We start from the raw sequence: 13,880 nt of genomic DNA on the forward strand, positions 1-13,880 counted from the left end.
CGTATAATGTAGACTGGAAGTAGGTGAATATAATCAGATTTCCCAGGCGTTTTCATTTTCACAACTTTTGTAGTTTTTGAAGCAGGAAGCTGTTATAGGACTGCATTTGAGAACAGTCTATTGCCTGTAGTAAAGTTTTGCATTAGTGTGCTTGTGCAACTTGATGGAATGATGTGTATCACAAAGCTCTGGCACCGTGGCTCAGTGGTAGAGTGTTGGCCTCTCAACTCTAAGGTTGAAGGATTGATCCTCAACCCTGGTGACCATGTCGAAATGTCCTTGAGCACTGAATCTCAATTTGCTCCCAGTGTGGGTCTGGCAGCACCTTGTATGGCAACAGCCTTCCATTAGTGTATGAATGAGTGGGTGAATGTGAGGCATTGTAAACCACTTTGGGCACCCTGTGGTGTAGATAAAAGCGCTATATAAGTGCAGTCCATTTACCATTTAGAAAGCAGTTTGTCTAATTTTTGATTGTGCAAATTACATTGTTGTGGCTGGTTAGTTTATATTTGACTTGTTCTGCTTATTTAGTAAATCACATGATTAGTTTTACCTTAATGCCCATCTTTAATGTATACAGGGAATAATTGCATGTTTAATGGTTAAAGACAAAAATATTACACAATAGTCGTGACATCTACCGTAATTTTCGGACTATAAGTCGCGCTTTTTTTCATAGTTTGGGTGGGAGGGCGACTTATACTCAGGAGGGACTTATATACATATATATGGGTTTTTTTTCACTTTTTTTGGGCATTTTATGGCTGGTGCGACTTATACTCCGGTGCGACTTATAGTCCGAAAACTACGGTATATATAGTAACACCATGGATTTTTAAAACAATATTTTTGTGTGTTTTATTCTGTCAAGCTGCTTCTTGTCATAACCTTTGTGCATGAGACTTCCACTTTTTACCCTTTCACGTCATTAATAATCTATTCTTTTACATGCATGTCTCGTGGCACACTTTGTTCCCAACCCAGGCATTATTTTCCCATCCCTCCAAATTTTCTCTCTGGCCCTTTTCCCTCGCTTTCCTTTTCCTTCCTTTGTCTGTTTTAATTCTTGACTCACGTCATTAAAGCTTCTAAATTTTCTGGTCGCCTAGTGACACGCCGTTGTACAACCTGGAACCCTGTGAGCCTTTGCCCTTCGACGTCACACGTTTCCGTGGCCTCACAGCCTCGCTCCTTTTGGATATCACATACCTTACCAGCATCCATGAGGACACAGCGGCTAAGCTCAGTGCACGGCGCCACGAAAAGAAGCATCGCAATGCACACTCAACAGGGCATGAGCCGACCAGTAGTGAAGACAAAGCAGACAATGAAGTGACCAACCATAATGAACTCAGGGACAATGTTGGCACTGCATCTGGAGCAGTTCCAAATACCGTTACCTGTGATCTGCGTGTGTCTCATAGTCTGGATGAAGTCAAGGCACATGTGGCACCCAAGTCAGAGTGTGACATTTCCTCAGCTGGTGGTGGTGGAGTAGGCGGAAACGACACTCTTTTTCATGCTCCCGTTGAGGGGAACAGGAAGAAAGGCCACGAGCATGGATCCCGCAGTCATGAGCCCTATCCCACTTTTACTGCCACCCAATCGGAGATCCATGCGGTTCAGCTTTCCTATCTGTACCTGGGAGCTATGAAGACCCTCAGTGTGCTGCTTAGCTGCAGCAAATATGCTGAGCTTCTGCTTATACCAAAGGTACTCATAATACAGCAACTCTGTAATTTAGGTTTTGATTGATAAAATAATTAGTTTAGTAAAATCACTGTCATCTGGTAAGCTTAGTTGTGTAAGAAAATTAGTTTGAAAGACAAGTAAATACAGTTTGCCTTCATTTCAAATGTGACTTTTGCTCCCTGACTCCTATTCTGATTTCAAATCAGTGATATCACTCAAACTTGTTATCTCCCTTAAGGTGTTACCAGAATCCACTGGGCACAATGCTGATGTTAATGCCAACAGCAGTGCAAGCACAACTGCAACATCTCCAATATGCCAAGAAGAAGTGGAAATGAGGGCTGCTCTTCAATTTCTCATGCGTCATATGGTGAAGCGGGCAGTCTTGCGCTCCCCCATCAAGCGTGCTCTTGGGCTGTCAGACTTAGAGAGGGCACAGGCCATGATCTACAAACTTGTGGTCAATGGACTGCTGGAGGAATCCAATGGGGCAAAGGCTAAACCTGGTGAGAAAATGAAAAACGATATCATATGTAAAAGAAAAAAAATCATGTGCATATATACCGTAGTTTTCGGACTTTAAATCGCTCCGGATTATCAATCGCATCAACCATAAAAGGCTTAATAAAGAAGAAAAAATATATATAAGTCGCACCGGAGTATAATTCGCTTTTGGGGGAAATTGATTTGATAAAATCCAAAAGACATGTCATCTTGAAAGGCAAGTTAAAATAAAAATAGAAAAGGCAACAACAGTACGGTATGCTAACATTACATAAACACATAATCAAGGAACTCAGAACGTCACTGACATAACATATTAAGAGTTATTCAAATAACTATAGCATAAATAACATGCTAACAAGTTTATCGACTCATCTGCGTCACTCCAAATCATTAAATCCAATGAAATGTTCATCCTCTGTCACTTATAAACAACTCCGCTAACCTTGGAAGTAGAAGATGCAGTGCTTCCTCTTCTATGTGGCTTACGGCAGACTCACCGTCAGTTGCAGTTCCAATTATTCCACAGGCCCAGAGCGCCCTCATGAGGTTTAGTGTGAAAATAACGTGTGAAATAATATAATGTGTTAATAATTTTACACATAAGTCGCACCCCCGGCCAAACTATGAAAAAACTGTGACTTTTAGTCCGGAAAATACGGTAATCATGTATGCAAAACGCATTAGGTAAAAAAACAACACAAAAACAAAATGTATAGATTTTTTTTTGGTGTATTTGGAAAACATCGGCTATTTTCTGCCACCTCAGTTAGCCTGATATCGATCTAACTTTTTTTTTATTGACACTGCTTTAATTTTGTCTACAATTGTTGTGCAAATACTCTAAATAACTGGCATATTTCATTTTGTTTGTTTTAGGTGTGCGGATTGAGCCAGAAAGTGAAGGCGAGGGTGTAGAAGGTGAGCAGTTGATACAGACCCCAGTCACCACCAGCCCCTCTGCCTCTAGTACCACTTCCTTCATGAGCTCCTCTTTAGAGGACACCACCACTGCAACCACACCTGTCACGGACACTGAAACTGTCCCTGCCTCAGAGTCTCCAGGCGTCATGCCCCTCAGCCTTCTCAGGTTAGGTCATATGCTGTGCACATTAGTCATTTTACAAGTCTTAGCATGATTTCAAAAATAATGACCTTGGATTTTGAATGTTATAATATGACAGATGTCAGTCCATCATTCTTGATATGCCTTTTACTACTGCGCAGAACCAATATTCTGTTCTGCAACAGTCTATCCCTTATTTTGGTCATGGCTTCCTTACCTGTATGGGCTGGATCCTTATTAATCCATATATATAACTTAGAATAGGAAATCTAATAAAATTTGTCCAAAGTGCCCAATTCCTGGTTGTAGACAAGCCGCCCTCTGGCTGTCGCCGAAGTCGTAAAAATATAATTTAAAATAACCAGACTAATGTACTAATAGATGCATTTTTGATTATTAATGACAACAATTTTCACGAGCAAGCAGAATCAGAATGATAGCAACAAATGAGTTCTGGTTTATTGAGGAATGTTTTTAATTTTATTCATGAAATTGTGGTGATTTTCTGTTGGCACAGACAAATGTTCTCCAGCTACCCAACAACCACTTTAGTTCCAGCTCGGCGGGCACAAACACCCCCAGTGTCATCTCTACCAACATCCCCTTGTGATGATATTGGTCGCAGGCAGAGTCTCACTTCCCCAGACTCACAGCCCAACAGACCGCAAAACAGGTCTGGTACCTGTAAGTATACCATACTTACCTTGCCTGACAATGTCATCGGCCCGGTTCTGATCATCAATGTTTTAAGATGCCGATACCATGAGTGTGATCGGCCCATTGTGATTCCGTAGATTAGATGGAAACATTTTCAATTTTAGAACTGCTAATTTGTCTTAAAGGGATACTAAGAAAGTTAATATTTTGTCTATAATGAATTTGATAACTTCATTATTTTTCAGATAAACAAACCTTTTTTAATACGGCTGACGTCCAAAATGGCAGTGGTACGGGAATGGGAGTCATTCTGAACGGGGGCATGGCGGGATAGGAGTCTTTTACTGGGAAAGGGCAGGATTTTTTTTCTCTTTTACTATGATCCCGGATGGGACTTTACAGGATTTTTTTTCTGTGAAAGTGGGATGAGACAGGAGTGCAAATCCACTCATGTGTCACCCTTGCGGTCCTCGCGCAAAACACACGTTATTAAGTCATCAGAATGTCACTCCTTATCCATATTTGTATGTTTGTGTTATTGCCAGGAGTTGAATGTGTCATGTTTACACTCATTTTTGTCACTTTTTATTTGTAGTTTGTTTGTTTTAAACAAACGACAAAATTAGTTTGTCATTAATTGCTTGTTAACAATGAAAAGCTTGCCATTAAGGCACAATTACATTTTTTAACTGAATGAGAGCCCTAATATTGATATTTCTTTACTATATTTTACTCACTAACCATGGCTCTTTATTGCCTTAGCTCTGTCAGACCCGAGCAGCAGGCTGTCAACATCTCCACCACCTCCCGCAATTGCTGTACCCTTACTGGAGATGGGCTTCTCCCTACGCCAAATCACCAAAGCTTTGGAAGCAACTGGTCCGTTTCTACTAAATTTGCACTTTTTATTTTACATTGAATCACAGTCATTAAAGACCAGCAGAGTAACCATGATTTTTAAAAATCCAAATTAGATTGTGATATGTTGAACGGTTAGATGTCTCTTCTTTTCCAGGTGCAAGAGGAGAAGCAGATGCCCAAAACATCACAGTGCTAGCAATGTGGATGATAGAACATCCTGGTACAGATGACGGGCATGATGAGCCTAACACAAGAGGCAGTGGTGGTGGTGTGTCTGACTCCCTGTGTTCAGGTGCAACAGCATCTGCTGGAGGAAAGTCTCAGGACAGAAACACCTATGTTTCTTCACCTGGAGACGTTGCTGATGTTTCCGAAATGGAGGAGGGCTTTAGTGAGAGGTACGACTCCATTGAAATGCATAATCTGTTGTGTGTTGTAATTGGATGTATACTGAAACGAATTTTGTGGTAGTCAAGAGTTGTCCTCCCCTACCTGTGAAAAAGTATAACAACTGATCAATGTTTAAATGCTAATCTGTTTCTGCGCACTGTAGTCCAGAGGGACAAGAGCAGGATAATGCTCTTGATGCCTCTAGTGGGGCTTCCCTGAGAGGACGTTCTGCTGTTTCCAGGAAGCACCACTTTGACCTGGCTGCACGCAGACTGTTTGCCCGTGCTGGTGAGAATTAGACATCTTTACAGTGATTAAAATCTGAATCTGAACGAAGATCCCGCTTCCTGAAACCACTTGAATTGTCTCCACTCTGTTAGCTGGATTGTACCGGTCAGTGCAGGCCCAACACAGCCAGTCGCGCAGGGAGGTTCCATCTCACTTGCCGCAACAAGACCCGGGTGCCCTTTACGACTTCACCCTTCTGGATGAAGAGCTCGAGATGGACCTAGATGAAGAAGCGATGGAGGTCATGTTTGGCCAGGACCTTGCCAGTGACACTGACATTCTGGGAATGTGGATCCCGGAGGTACTGGACTGGCCAACATGGGTGTGTGTGACTTTATGTTATGAACAGAGGGTTGCCATCATGAGTTCAGGTCTTAGTTGTCCTCCATTACCCCTCACAAACAATCTAGTCAAATTACCGTATTTTTCGCACTATTAGGCGCACTTAAAAACTTAAAATATACTAAAAGAAATACACAGTGCGCCTTATAATGCAGAGTGCATTATATATGGATCAATTGATGAATTTGTTGATCCATATTGGTTGTACACAGCACTCTGCCAAAATGTTTCAGTACGTTTTAGTACGACTAGTAAATTACAAGGTCGCATCGCTTCCCAACATTACGGTAACTGTAGTCAGGGGGCGTCACCGAATAGCTGTTGTACCCGCGAGGCTATTTCATTTCAAAATAGGCTGCTCCGTTAATGTTTCGAGTAAATCTAAGGATCGATATGGAAGGAAAACATAGGTAAGTAGTACCAATGCGTTAGATCGAACTTTAGTCAGTTCTGATCATTTTATAGGAGCTCGTTTGAGAAACGCGATTCTTTACCCTTTGCTGAGGCTCATGGGAGATTGCGAGCTGAGGGTCATGGGTCAACCGTGGTCAGGGGGCATCACTGAATAGCTGTTGTACCCGCAAGGCTATTTCATTTCAAAATAGTCTGTCCCATTAATGTTTTCGAGTACGTTTATGGATCAATGTCCAACGGAATCATAAATAAGCTGCAGCACCAATGTGTTAAATCAGTCTTTAGTTGATTCCGATCACTTTTATGGGAGAGAGTTTGAGAAACGTGATTGTTTACAGGGGGCCGTCATGAAACTTTGCTGAGGCTCATGGGAGTCTGCGAGATGAGGCTCATGGGAGTTTGCGGGTGGCTAATGCTATAATGATAGCTGCTATACGCACGAGGCTATTTCATTTCAAAATAGGCTGCTTCGTTAACGTTTTGAGTAAATTTACGGAGTGATATGGAAGGGAAACATAAATAAGCAGTACCAATGTGTTAGATCGAACTTTAGTCGGTTCCGATCACTTTTATAGGAGATTGTTTGAGAAACGCGATTGTTTACTGAGGGCTCATTCGTTATTGGCTAGTGGATGCATACTGCAACGCTAGTCAACCTCAGTTTGTTGCAGTATAGCTTCTATTTTATGCGTTTTTTTACTCCGGTGCGCCCTGTATATGAAATAATTTCTAAAATAAAAAATTCAATGAATGCCTTATGGTGCAAAAAATACGGTAGCTACTTTTTTTATGATGCACCTTTTTCGGACACCAGATTGACTTAGTTGGCATGACCTTAATTACGATTCTCAGTCTTCAAAATGTGGGAAGATAATTCACTAAGCCTGATACGACACTGCCACTAACAGCTGTCATGAACTACTGTCTCTGAAACCCCATTTCATGAATGCTCAATTCAGTACTGTATTGTGTTCTGATATGTAAATCTATGATTGTTTAATGTATGCAAATGTATTTCTTTTTGTGACACATTGCCATACATCACAGCATGTGTGCGAGACAGATGACCGCGATGAAATGGTGGTGTGCGAACTATGTGAAGCAAATGTAGTCAACTTCAATCAACATATGAAGAAAAGTCATCCTGGTTGTGGTCGCAGTGCCAACCGGCAAGGCTACCGTAGCAATGGCTCCTACGTCGATGGCTGGTTTGGAGGCGAGTGTGGCAGCGGAAACCCCTACTACCTTCTTTGTGGTGCCTGTCGAGAGAAATATTTGGCCATCAAAAGCAAGGCAAAAGTTCCAGTTGTGGAAAGGTAGGTACAAATTTCTGCATTTGAAACATGAATAACTCAAAGGTTTTCAGCTTGAATTTTAGCTCTGGCCTTTCAGATGCAAATTGCTTATTTTTTTCCCCCATTCCTGCATGATTTTCCCTGCATACTTTGGTATCATCCCACATTCCAAAAAACACTGTAGACTATATCACCCAAAGGTGTGAATAGTTGTTTGTCCATTCATGTGTCTTGTTATTGACTACTATTATAGAAGGATGGAATTAGACCTTTTATTTCACGTGTATTTCTTATAAATTGTTTTTATTTTTTTGGGAGGTAAAATATACTTTCAGTAACATCTCTTGATTTTGTTATTTCAGATATAAAGGTCAGGCACCTGACCTTCTGGGAAAGCAAGACAGTGTCTATGAAGGTACAGTGTTCTTGATCACATAATAAAAATATGAGGGCCCAATTTGGTAAAAATGTAAATAGTTGCTGCTAAATTGTCTGTTGACTCGTAACCGATTGCATCACTGTGACTGGCTCCAAGTCCAAGGAATTCTCCCTTTGGTCATGTTCAAGCCCCCAAGTTACATTGCTGATCAATATGTCACACTAAATTGAGATTTTAAAAAAATGTTGCAGGAAAGTTTTCTTTGTCGCCTCTCAGTCTGTCTGTGCTATCTTGGCACTGCTTTATCAAAGTCAAAGTCAGCTTTATTGTCAATCTCTTCACATGTCAAGACACGCAAAGAAACCGAAATTACGTTTTCTCTATCCCACGGTGACGAGACATATCACACGATAGACATACAAGTAAACGACACAATATAAAAACAAGAAGGCTCAAACAATAAATAATAAGAGTGATGAATAAATAATAAATAAACAGATAACACAATAAATAAGAGGAGCAAAACGGAGCCAGTGTGCATACAGCAGACAGTAAGCATAGCGCAAAAGTACAGGACGCTACGCAGAAAGGGGAAGCGAGTTCAGGATCCTAACAGCCTGGAGTATGAAGCTGTTGTTGAGTCTGGTGGTGCGGGAGCGCAGGCTCCTATACCTCTTCCCAGAGGGCAGAAGATCAAACAAAGAGTGAGCGGGGTGACTCACATCACTCACAATCGTGGTCGCCTTGCGGGTGAGATGGGAGATGTAAATGTCTTTCAAGGAGGGAAGTGAAGCACCAATAATCTTACCAGCCGTGTTCACTATGCGCTGCAGGGCCTTCAAGTTGTAGTCAGTGCAGCCGCCACCCCAAACAGCAATACAGCTGGAGAGGACGCTCTCAATGTTAGTCTTAAATTTGATGGATAATTTGTGCATGTGAAATGAATCTATGTGCATATACTATGTGCAAAATTAACTACACTTAGGTTTTATGTGTTTGGCAGACACAATTCTGGGTGTGCCTAGTTAGTTCGTGGACAAGTCTACATCTGTTTGCATGACAAAAACCTTCAGCAAATAAGACCCCAAGTATGTTTCACATTGGTTCTTTGAGTTCACATTTTTTGTTTGTTTGTGACACTCCAGAGGACTGGGACATGATGGATGTTGATGAAGATGAGAAGCTTACAGGAGAAGAAGAATTTGAGCTTTTGGCAGGTCCTTTGGGTCTGAGTGAACGGCGGACTGTTCCAGAGGCTGTACAGTTCCCTGATAGTGACCCTTTGGGGGCCTCTGCAGCCATGGTGACTGCCACCAACAGTATGGAGGAGACATTGCTTCAGATCGGTGAGTGTGTTCGCTCAAAACCGCAGCTCTGTAGCGGTGTCTTTGAAAATAAGTCTGTTGGCTAATTCTTGTTTTAGTAGAGATCTACAAACCCAAGCGTTGATCATTTCCATTCTCCAGATCAGGGATATTCTGTGAGCTACTTTCAATTGCGATCACCATGTTATCTGGCCTTCTCAAAGAAAGCTCGGGATACTTTTAACTGTGGACATACAACCACTCTGTTCAGAAATAAGTAGGCGGAATGCCAGAGAGCCAAGAAAGTGAAACAGTCCTCAAACGCCAACAGTCTGTGCCGTAACATCAGGTGCATTTATTTGCAGGTTGTCAGATATCAGTGGATAAGAGTTCTTCAGGCAGGGTAACGCTTGGGGAGCAGGCAGCTGCCCTGCAGAACCCCCATGACCGAGTGATGGCCCTGAGGAGGGTGACTTCCGCAGCCCAGGTTCTGCTTGCCAGAACCATGGTGATGAGAGCCCTGTCTCTGCTCTCTGTCAGGTAGGTTTCACCCACACACAAAGCCCCTTATTATACTGTTCATGCAATCACTGAATCAAATGTAGACCACAGTTTAATGTGTATATAATAATTTTGTCTCATACGCTACCTCTTCATCCCTATGTTCACCATCACTTCTTCCCTCCAACCCAGTGGTTCAAGCTGTAGCCTCGCAGCTGGCCTGGAATCCCTTGGTTTAACAGATATCAGGACTCTGGTCAGGTTCATGTGCCTGGCGGCAGCAGGACGTGCCGGGCTTTCCACCGGTCCTACGGCAGCCTCGAGCCATGCTGAAAGGACACGTGGAGCTGCCAAGGCCAGCAAGCCCATTTCTTGTCTAGCTTACCTCAGCACAGCAGTGGGCTGTTTGGCCTCCAACAGCCCCAATGCTGCCAAACTGCTGGTGCAGCTCTGTACACAGGTATTTTACGCGAGCCAAATTTAAAATGCTTCTTCGAACTGAAAAGCAAATATTGTTTGTTTATGTCTTTCATTTATATCTTTGGCGTAATTGAAGGGACAACCAGGCCAGATCAAAGGTCTACATTTTCATAAGCGTCTATGTTTTAGTTGCTTCAAAATACCTTATGTTGTCATATGCAGGAATGTTTGCATCTCTTTTGCTACATTTCACTAAATCTGATTTACTGTCATTGTTGAGGCTTTTATCTTTCATTTACAGAATCTGATCTCAGCAGCAACAGGCATGAATCTGACAACAGTGGACGATCCAGTCCAGAGGAAATTCCTACCCAGCTTCCTCCGCGGTGTGGCGGAGGAAAACAAGCTGATTACCTCTCCCAACTTTGTTGTAACGCAGGCTCTGGTAGCTCTCCTGGCGGATAAAGTGGCAAAATTAAGGCCTGCTTATGACAAGGCTGATATGGAGAAAAAAGGTGTGTTGTGTTTGCATGGAGGACATGTTGAGAGTTAGCAAAGTTTCTTTAACTATGGCATTTGATACAACTTTACACTACGTAGTTTTTCTCACAATGTATTTATTGAATTATATTGATGCATACAAGTACATGTTAAATACCAAAACAATAACTCAATCTAGCAGTTATTGTGTGTTGATCTGATGTGTAGATTTTAGGTCTTATCATGTAGTTACAATAAAAAGTAAAAGGTCATGTCCTATTCATCAGATATGATGATAATCAAGAGATTAATTATGTGAGCTTGCCACCTTTTTAGTTCATCTTTCTCATGTCACATTTTGTGTTTTACATATTTCTGTCTTTTTTATTTTGTGCATTCTCTCACTCACGGGCACTCCCTGTCATCTTGTTTTTCATGTCAAGCAGGTCTAATTGCGCATTTTTATGCCCATCCTTCCCATAATCCCTCCGCTGTAGGACCTCTGGAGCTGGCCAATTCTCTGGCCGCCTGCTGCCTGTCCTCCAGGCTTTCTTCACAACATCGACAGTGGGCTGCCCAGCAGCTGGTTCGCACACTAGCCGCCCATGACCGAGACAATCACAGCAGACCAAATACCTTTGCCGATATGGCAGGGGACTTGAGAAAGTGCTCTTTTATCAAGCTGGAAGCTCATCAGAGTAGGGTGAGTTGTCATATGAATGCACATTTGCTGGTTTCCAACTACTGTATTTGACACATATTTCTTATGAATTAGGTTCTCACATGCTGTTGGTGCAAAAGGAAAGGCTTGTTGGCAACTAGTGGCAATGATGGCACAGTCAGGGTGTGGAATGTTACCAAAAGCCAGTACACCCTCCAGCAGACCTGTATCTTCAATAAGGAGTGAGACAACACATGCAATCAGTAACCTTGACATGCAGTACAAGACAAACTAATTGCTGCACATGTTAACGTGCTCACTTTTTATCATTCTGATTTTTGTGCTGCAAAAATTCTTGCAGTAACTTGCATACGGATGTTAATTTACTGGCCAAAATGATGCAAGTTAAAGAACAATAGCAAGCATACTGTCATGATTCGTCCCCGATCACGTCCATGTTGTCATTGTTTTGTCCGTCTGTCTGTGTGCTCATGTCCGTGGATCATGTCAGTGTGCTTCTGTCATGTCTCGTCCCCAGTTTTGCTAGGTTGCCATGGTTTCTGTTTGCGTCGCCCTTCCCTTCCTGTGTCACCTCAATCAATGTAACCGCGTTCACCTACCTCGTGTTTTGTATTTAAGTCCTGTCTGCCCCTCGCTCACCGTCGGATCATTGCGTGTGTTGTTGTCGTCAGGTCCTGTTGTTTTCTTGTCTTACGTCCTGGTCAGTCAGTCTAGTCATTGTTGTGTCAATGTCATGATGTCTTTTTGTTTCACGTCTTTTTCAGTCAGTCTTGTTTTGTCAGTGAGTTAGGTTAGTGAACCAAGTATGTATTTTGAGTTCTTCCAATAAACCCTGGTCCAAACTGCACATGGTTGCCCTGCTCCATTTCCAACTCCCTCCGAAGCCTGACACATACAAATGAAAGCATAATGGAATTTGTTTGTTGCTGTCTCCTCTGTACTAAATCAACCACTAAACATTTTTCCAGGAACATTCTTTCTTGGGGCCATCTATTCAAATGCTTTCCTTTGTGTCAATTGCATATTCAGTTTGATAATTCTTTAAGACCATAGTTTAGAAGCAACACTTTCCACTTTAGTATTCTTGTTTCAGTATTGCTCATGATAAATGTACCTCTCTAAGTGATGTTTTTTTTTTTTCCTGTTTTCTTACCAGTGATGGTTCCTCTCCGGACGGCCGGACATCTTTGGGATCACCCAGTGATTTTTGCCTGTCTCCGCTGGCTTGGAGTGTGACTGGAAAATATCTTGCATCTGCTATGGAGAAAATGATCAATATTTGGCAAGTTAATGGTAAACATTCAAGCTACTCTTAACTTTGTTGTTTGTTATTTTTAAAATGAGGATTAATCAGTTGTTAGTGTTTTTCCATAATAGAGCATTTAAGGGAGCGAAACATGTAGTTGCCTATAAACTATTAGACGGTATACGTATTGTATTTTCTCACATTCTATAAATGGCACAGTATTATTATTAACCCTCACTGCTTGCATTAACAGAAAGTAGATGCAGTCCATTTAAGGACTAGGTGTAATTAACATCCTCCCATCACAAACCTTCAGCCTGCATTATTTTAATTGGCCACTGCTTGCAAGATAGTCCACGAAAGTTGAATTACAATACATTCTTTTAGGACTTCTTAATCTGAGCCTTTGGGACGTCATACGCTGCGTGTTCGCTTCGCTTCCGGGGGGGGGGGGGGTAATGGGACGTCAAACGCTGCGTGTTCGCTTCGCTTCCGGCGGGGTCGGGGGTGGGTGGGATGTTGGTTATGCGCTGGATAGATTTTCTTGTGCGCTGAGAATGTGCGGGCAGTGCGCGACTGCGCACCCGCGGAGCTGAGAGGGAACATTGACTACAACTGTATCTCTGCCATCTAGTGGTAAATGGGAATACATATACCGTATTTTTCACACCAAAAGGCGCACTGGATTATAAGGCGCACCCTCATTAAATTTGCACCGGAGTAAAAGGTGCATAAGATAGAAGCTATACTGCAATAAACTGAGGTTGACTAGGTTTGCGGTATGCATTCACTAGCCAATAACAAATGAGCCCTCTGTAAACAATTGCGTTTCTTAAACTATCTCCTATAAAATGATCAGAACTGACTAAAGTTCGATCAAACGCATTGGTACTGCTTACCTATGTTTCCCTTCCATATCGATCCGTAAATTTACTCAAAACGTTAACGAAGCAGCCTATTTTGAAATGAAATAGCCTCGTGCGTATAGCAGCTATCATTATAGCATCAGCCACCCGCAAACTCCCATGAGCCTCAGCTCGCAGACTCCCATGAGCTTCAGCAAAGTGTAAACAATCGCGTTTCTCAAACGATTTCCTATAAAATTATCGGAACTGACTAAAGTTCGATCTAACACATTGGTATTGCTTACCTATGTTCCCCTTCCATATCGATTCGTAAATTTACTCGAAACATTAACGGAGCAGCCTATTTTGAAATGAAATAGCCTCACGGGTACATCAGCTATTCAGTGACGCCCCCTGACCACGGTTGCCGTAATGCTGGGAAGCGATGTGACCTTGTAATTTACTAGTCGTACTAAAACGTACTGAAACATTTTGGCAGAGCACTGTGTAC

The 13,880-nt window shown here is 42.2% G+C and overlaps 1 protein-coding gene across 7 annotated transcripts in view; it reads left to right on the top strand.

Moving 5' to 3' along the window:
- herc1 (HECT and RLD domain containing E3 ubiquitin protein ligase family member 1) overlaps positions 1 to 13,880 on the top strand; it is an 87,521-nt gene that overhangs the window by 51,507 nt on the left and 22,134 nt on the right. For 4 of the 7 annotated variants that reach the window (XM_061277311.1, XM_061277309.1, XM_061277313.1 and 1 more), the window contains 17 exons: positions 1,113 to 1,716; positions 1,934 to 2,201; positions 3,079 to 3,289; positions 3,783 to 3,949; positions 4,685 to 4,801; positions 4,938 to 5,181; positions 5,337 to 5,461; positions 5,554 to 5,783; positions 7,265 to 7,533; positions 7,875 to 7,927; positions 9,037 to 9,237; positions 9,561 to 9,735; positions 9,889 to 10,156; positions 10,418 to 10,631; positions 11,043 to 11,299; positions 11,372 to 11,499; positions 12,435 to 12,571. In XM_061277311.1, coding sequence (XP_061133295.1) covers positions 1,113 to 1,716; positions 1,934 to 2,201; positions 3,079 to 3,289; positions 3,783 to 3,949; positions 4,685 to 4,801; positions 4,938 to 5,181; positions 5,337 to 5,461; positions 5,554 to 5,783; positions 7,265 to 7,533; positions 7,875 to 7,927; positions 9,037 to 9,237; positions 9,561 to 9,735; positions 9,889 to 10,156; positions 10,418 to 10,631; positions 11,043 to 11,299; positions 11,372 to 11,499; positions 12,435 to 12,571 — 3,668 coding nt within the window. The remainder of the gene's footprint in view (positions 1 to 1,112; positions 1,717 to 1,933; positions 2,202 to 3,078; positions 3,290 to 3,782; positions 3,950 to 4,684; positions 4,802 to 4,937; positions 5,182 to 5,336; positions 5,462 to 5,553; positions 5,784 to 7,264; positions 7,534 to 7,874; positions 7,928 to 9,036; positions 9,238 to 9,560; positions 9,736 to 9,888; positions 10,157 to 10,417; positions 10,632 to 11,042; positions 11,300 to 11,371; positions 11,500 to 12,434; positions 12,572 to 13,880) is intronic. The other 3 variants (XM_061277316.1, XM_061277315.1, XM_061277312.1) reach the window with 3 other exon arrangements.

Source organism: Syngnathus typhle, linkage group LG4, assembly GCF_033458585.1.
Source record: "Syngnathus typhle isolate RoL2023-S1 ecotype Sweden linkage group LG4, RoL_Styp_1.0, whole genome shotgun sequence".
Taxonomy (NCBI): domain Eukaryota; kingdom Metazoa; phylum Chordata; class Actinopteri; order Syngnathiformes; family Syngnathidae; genus Syngnathus; species Syngnathus typhle.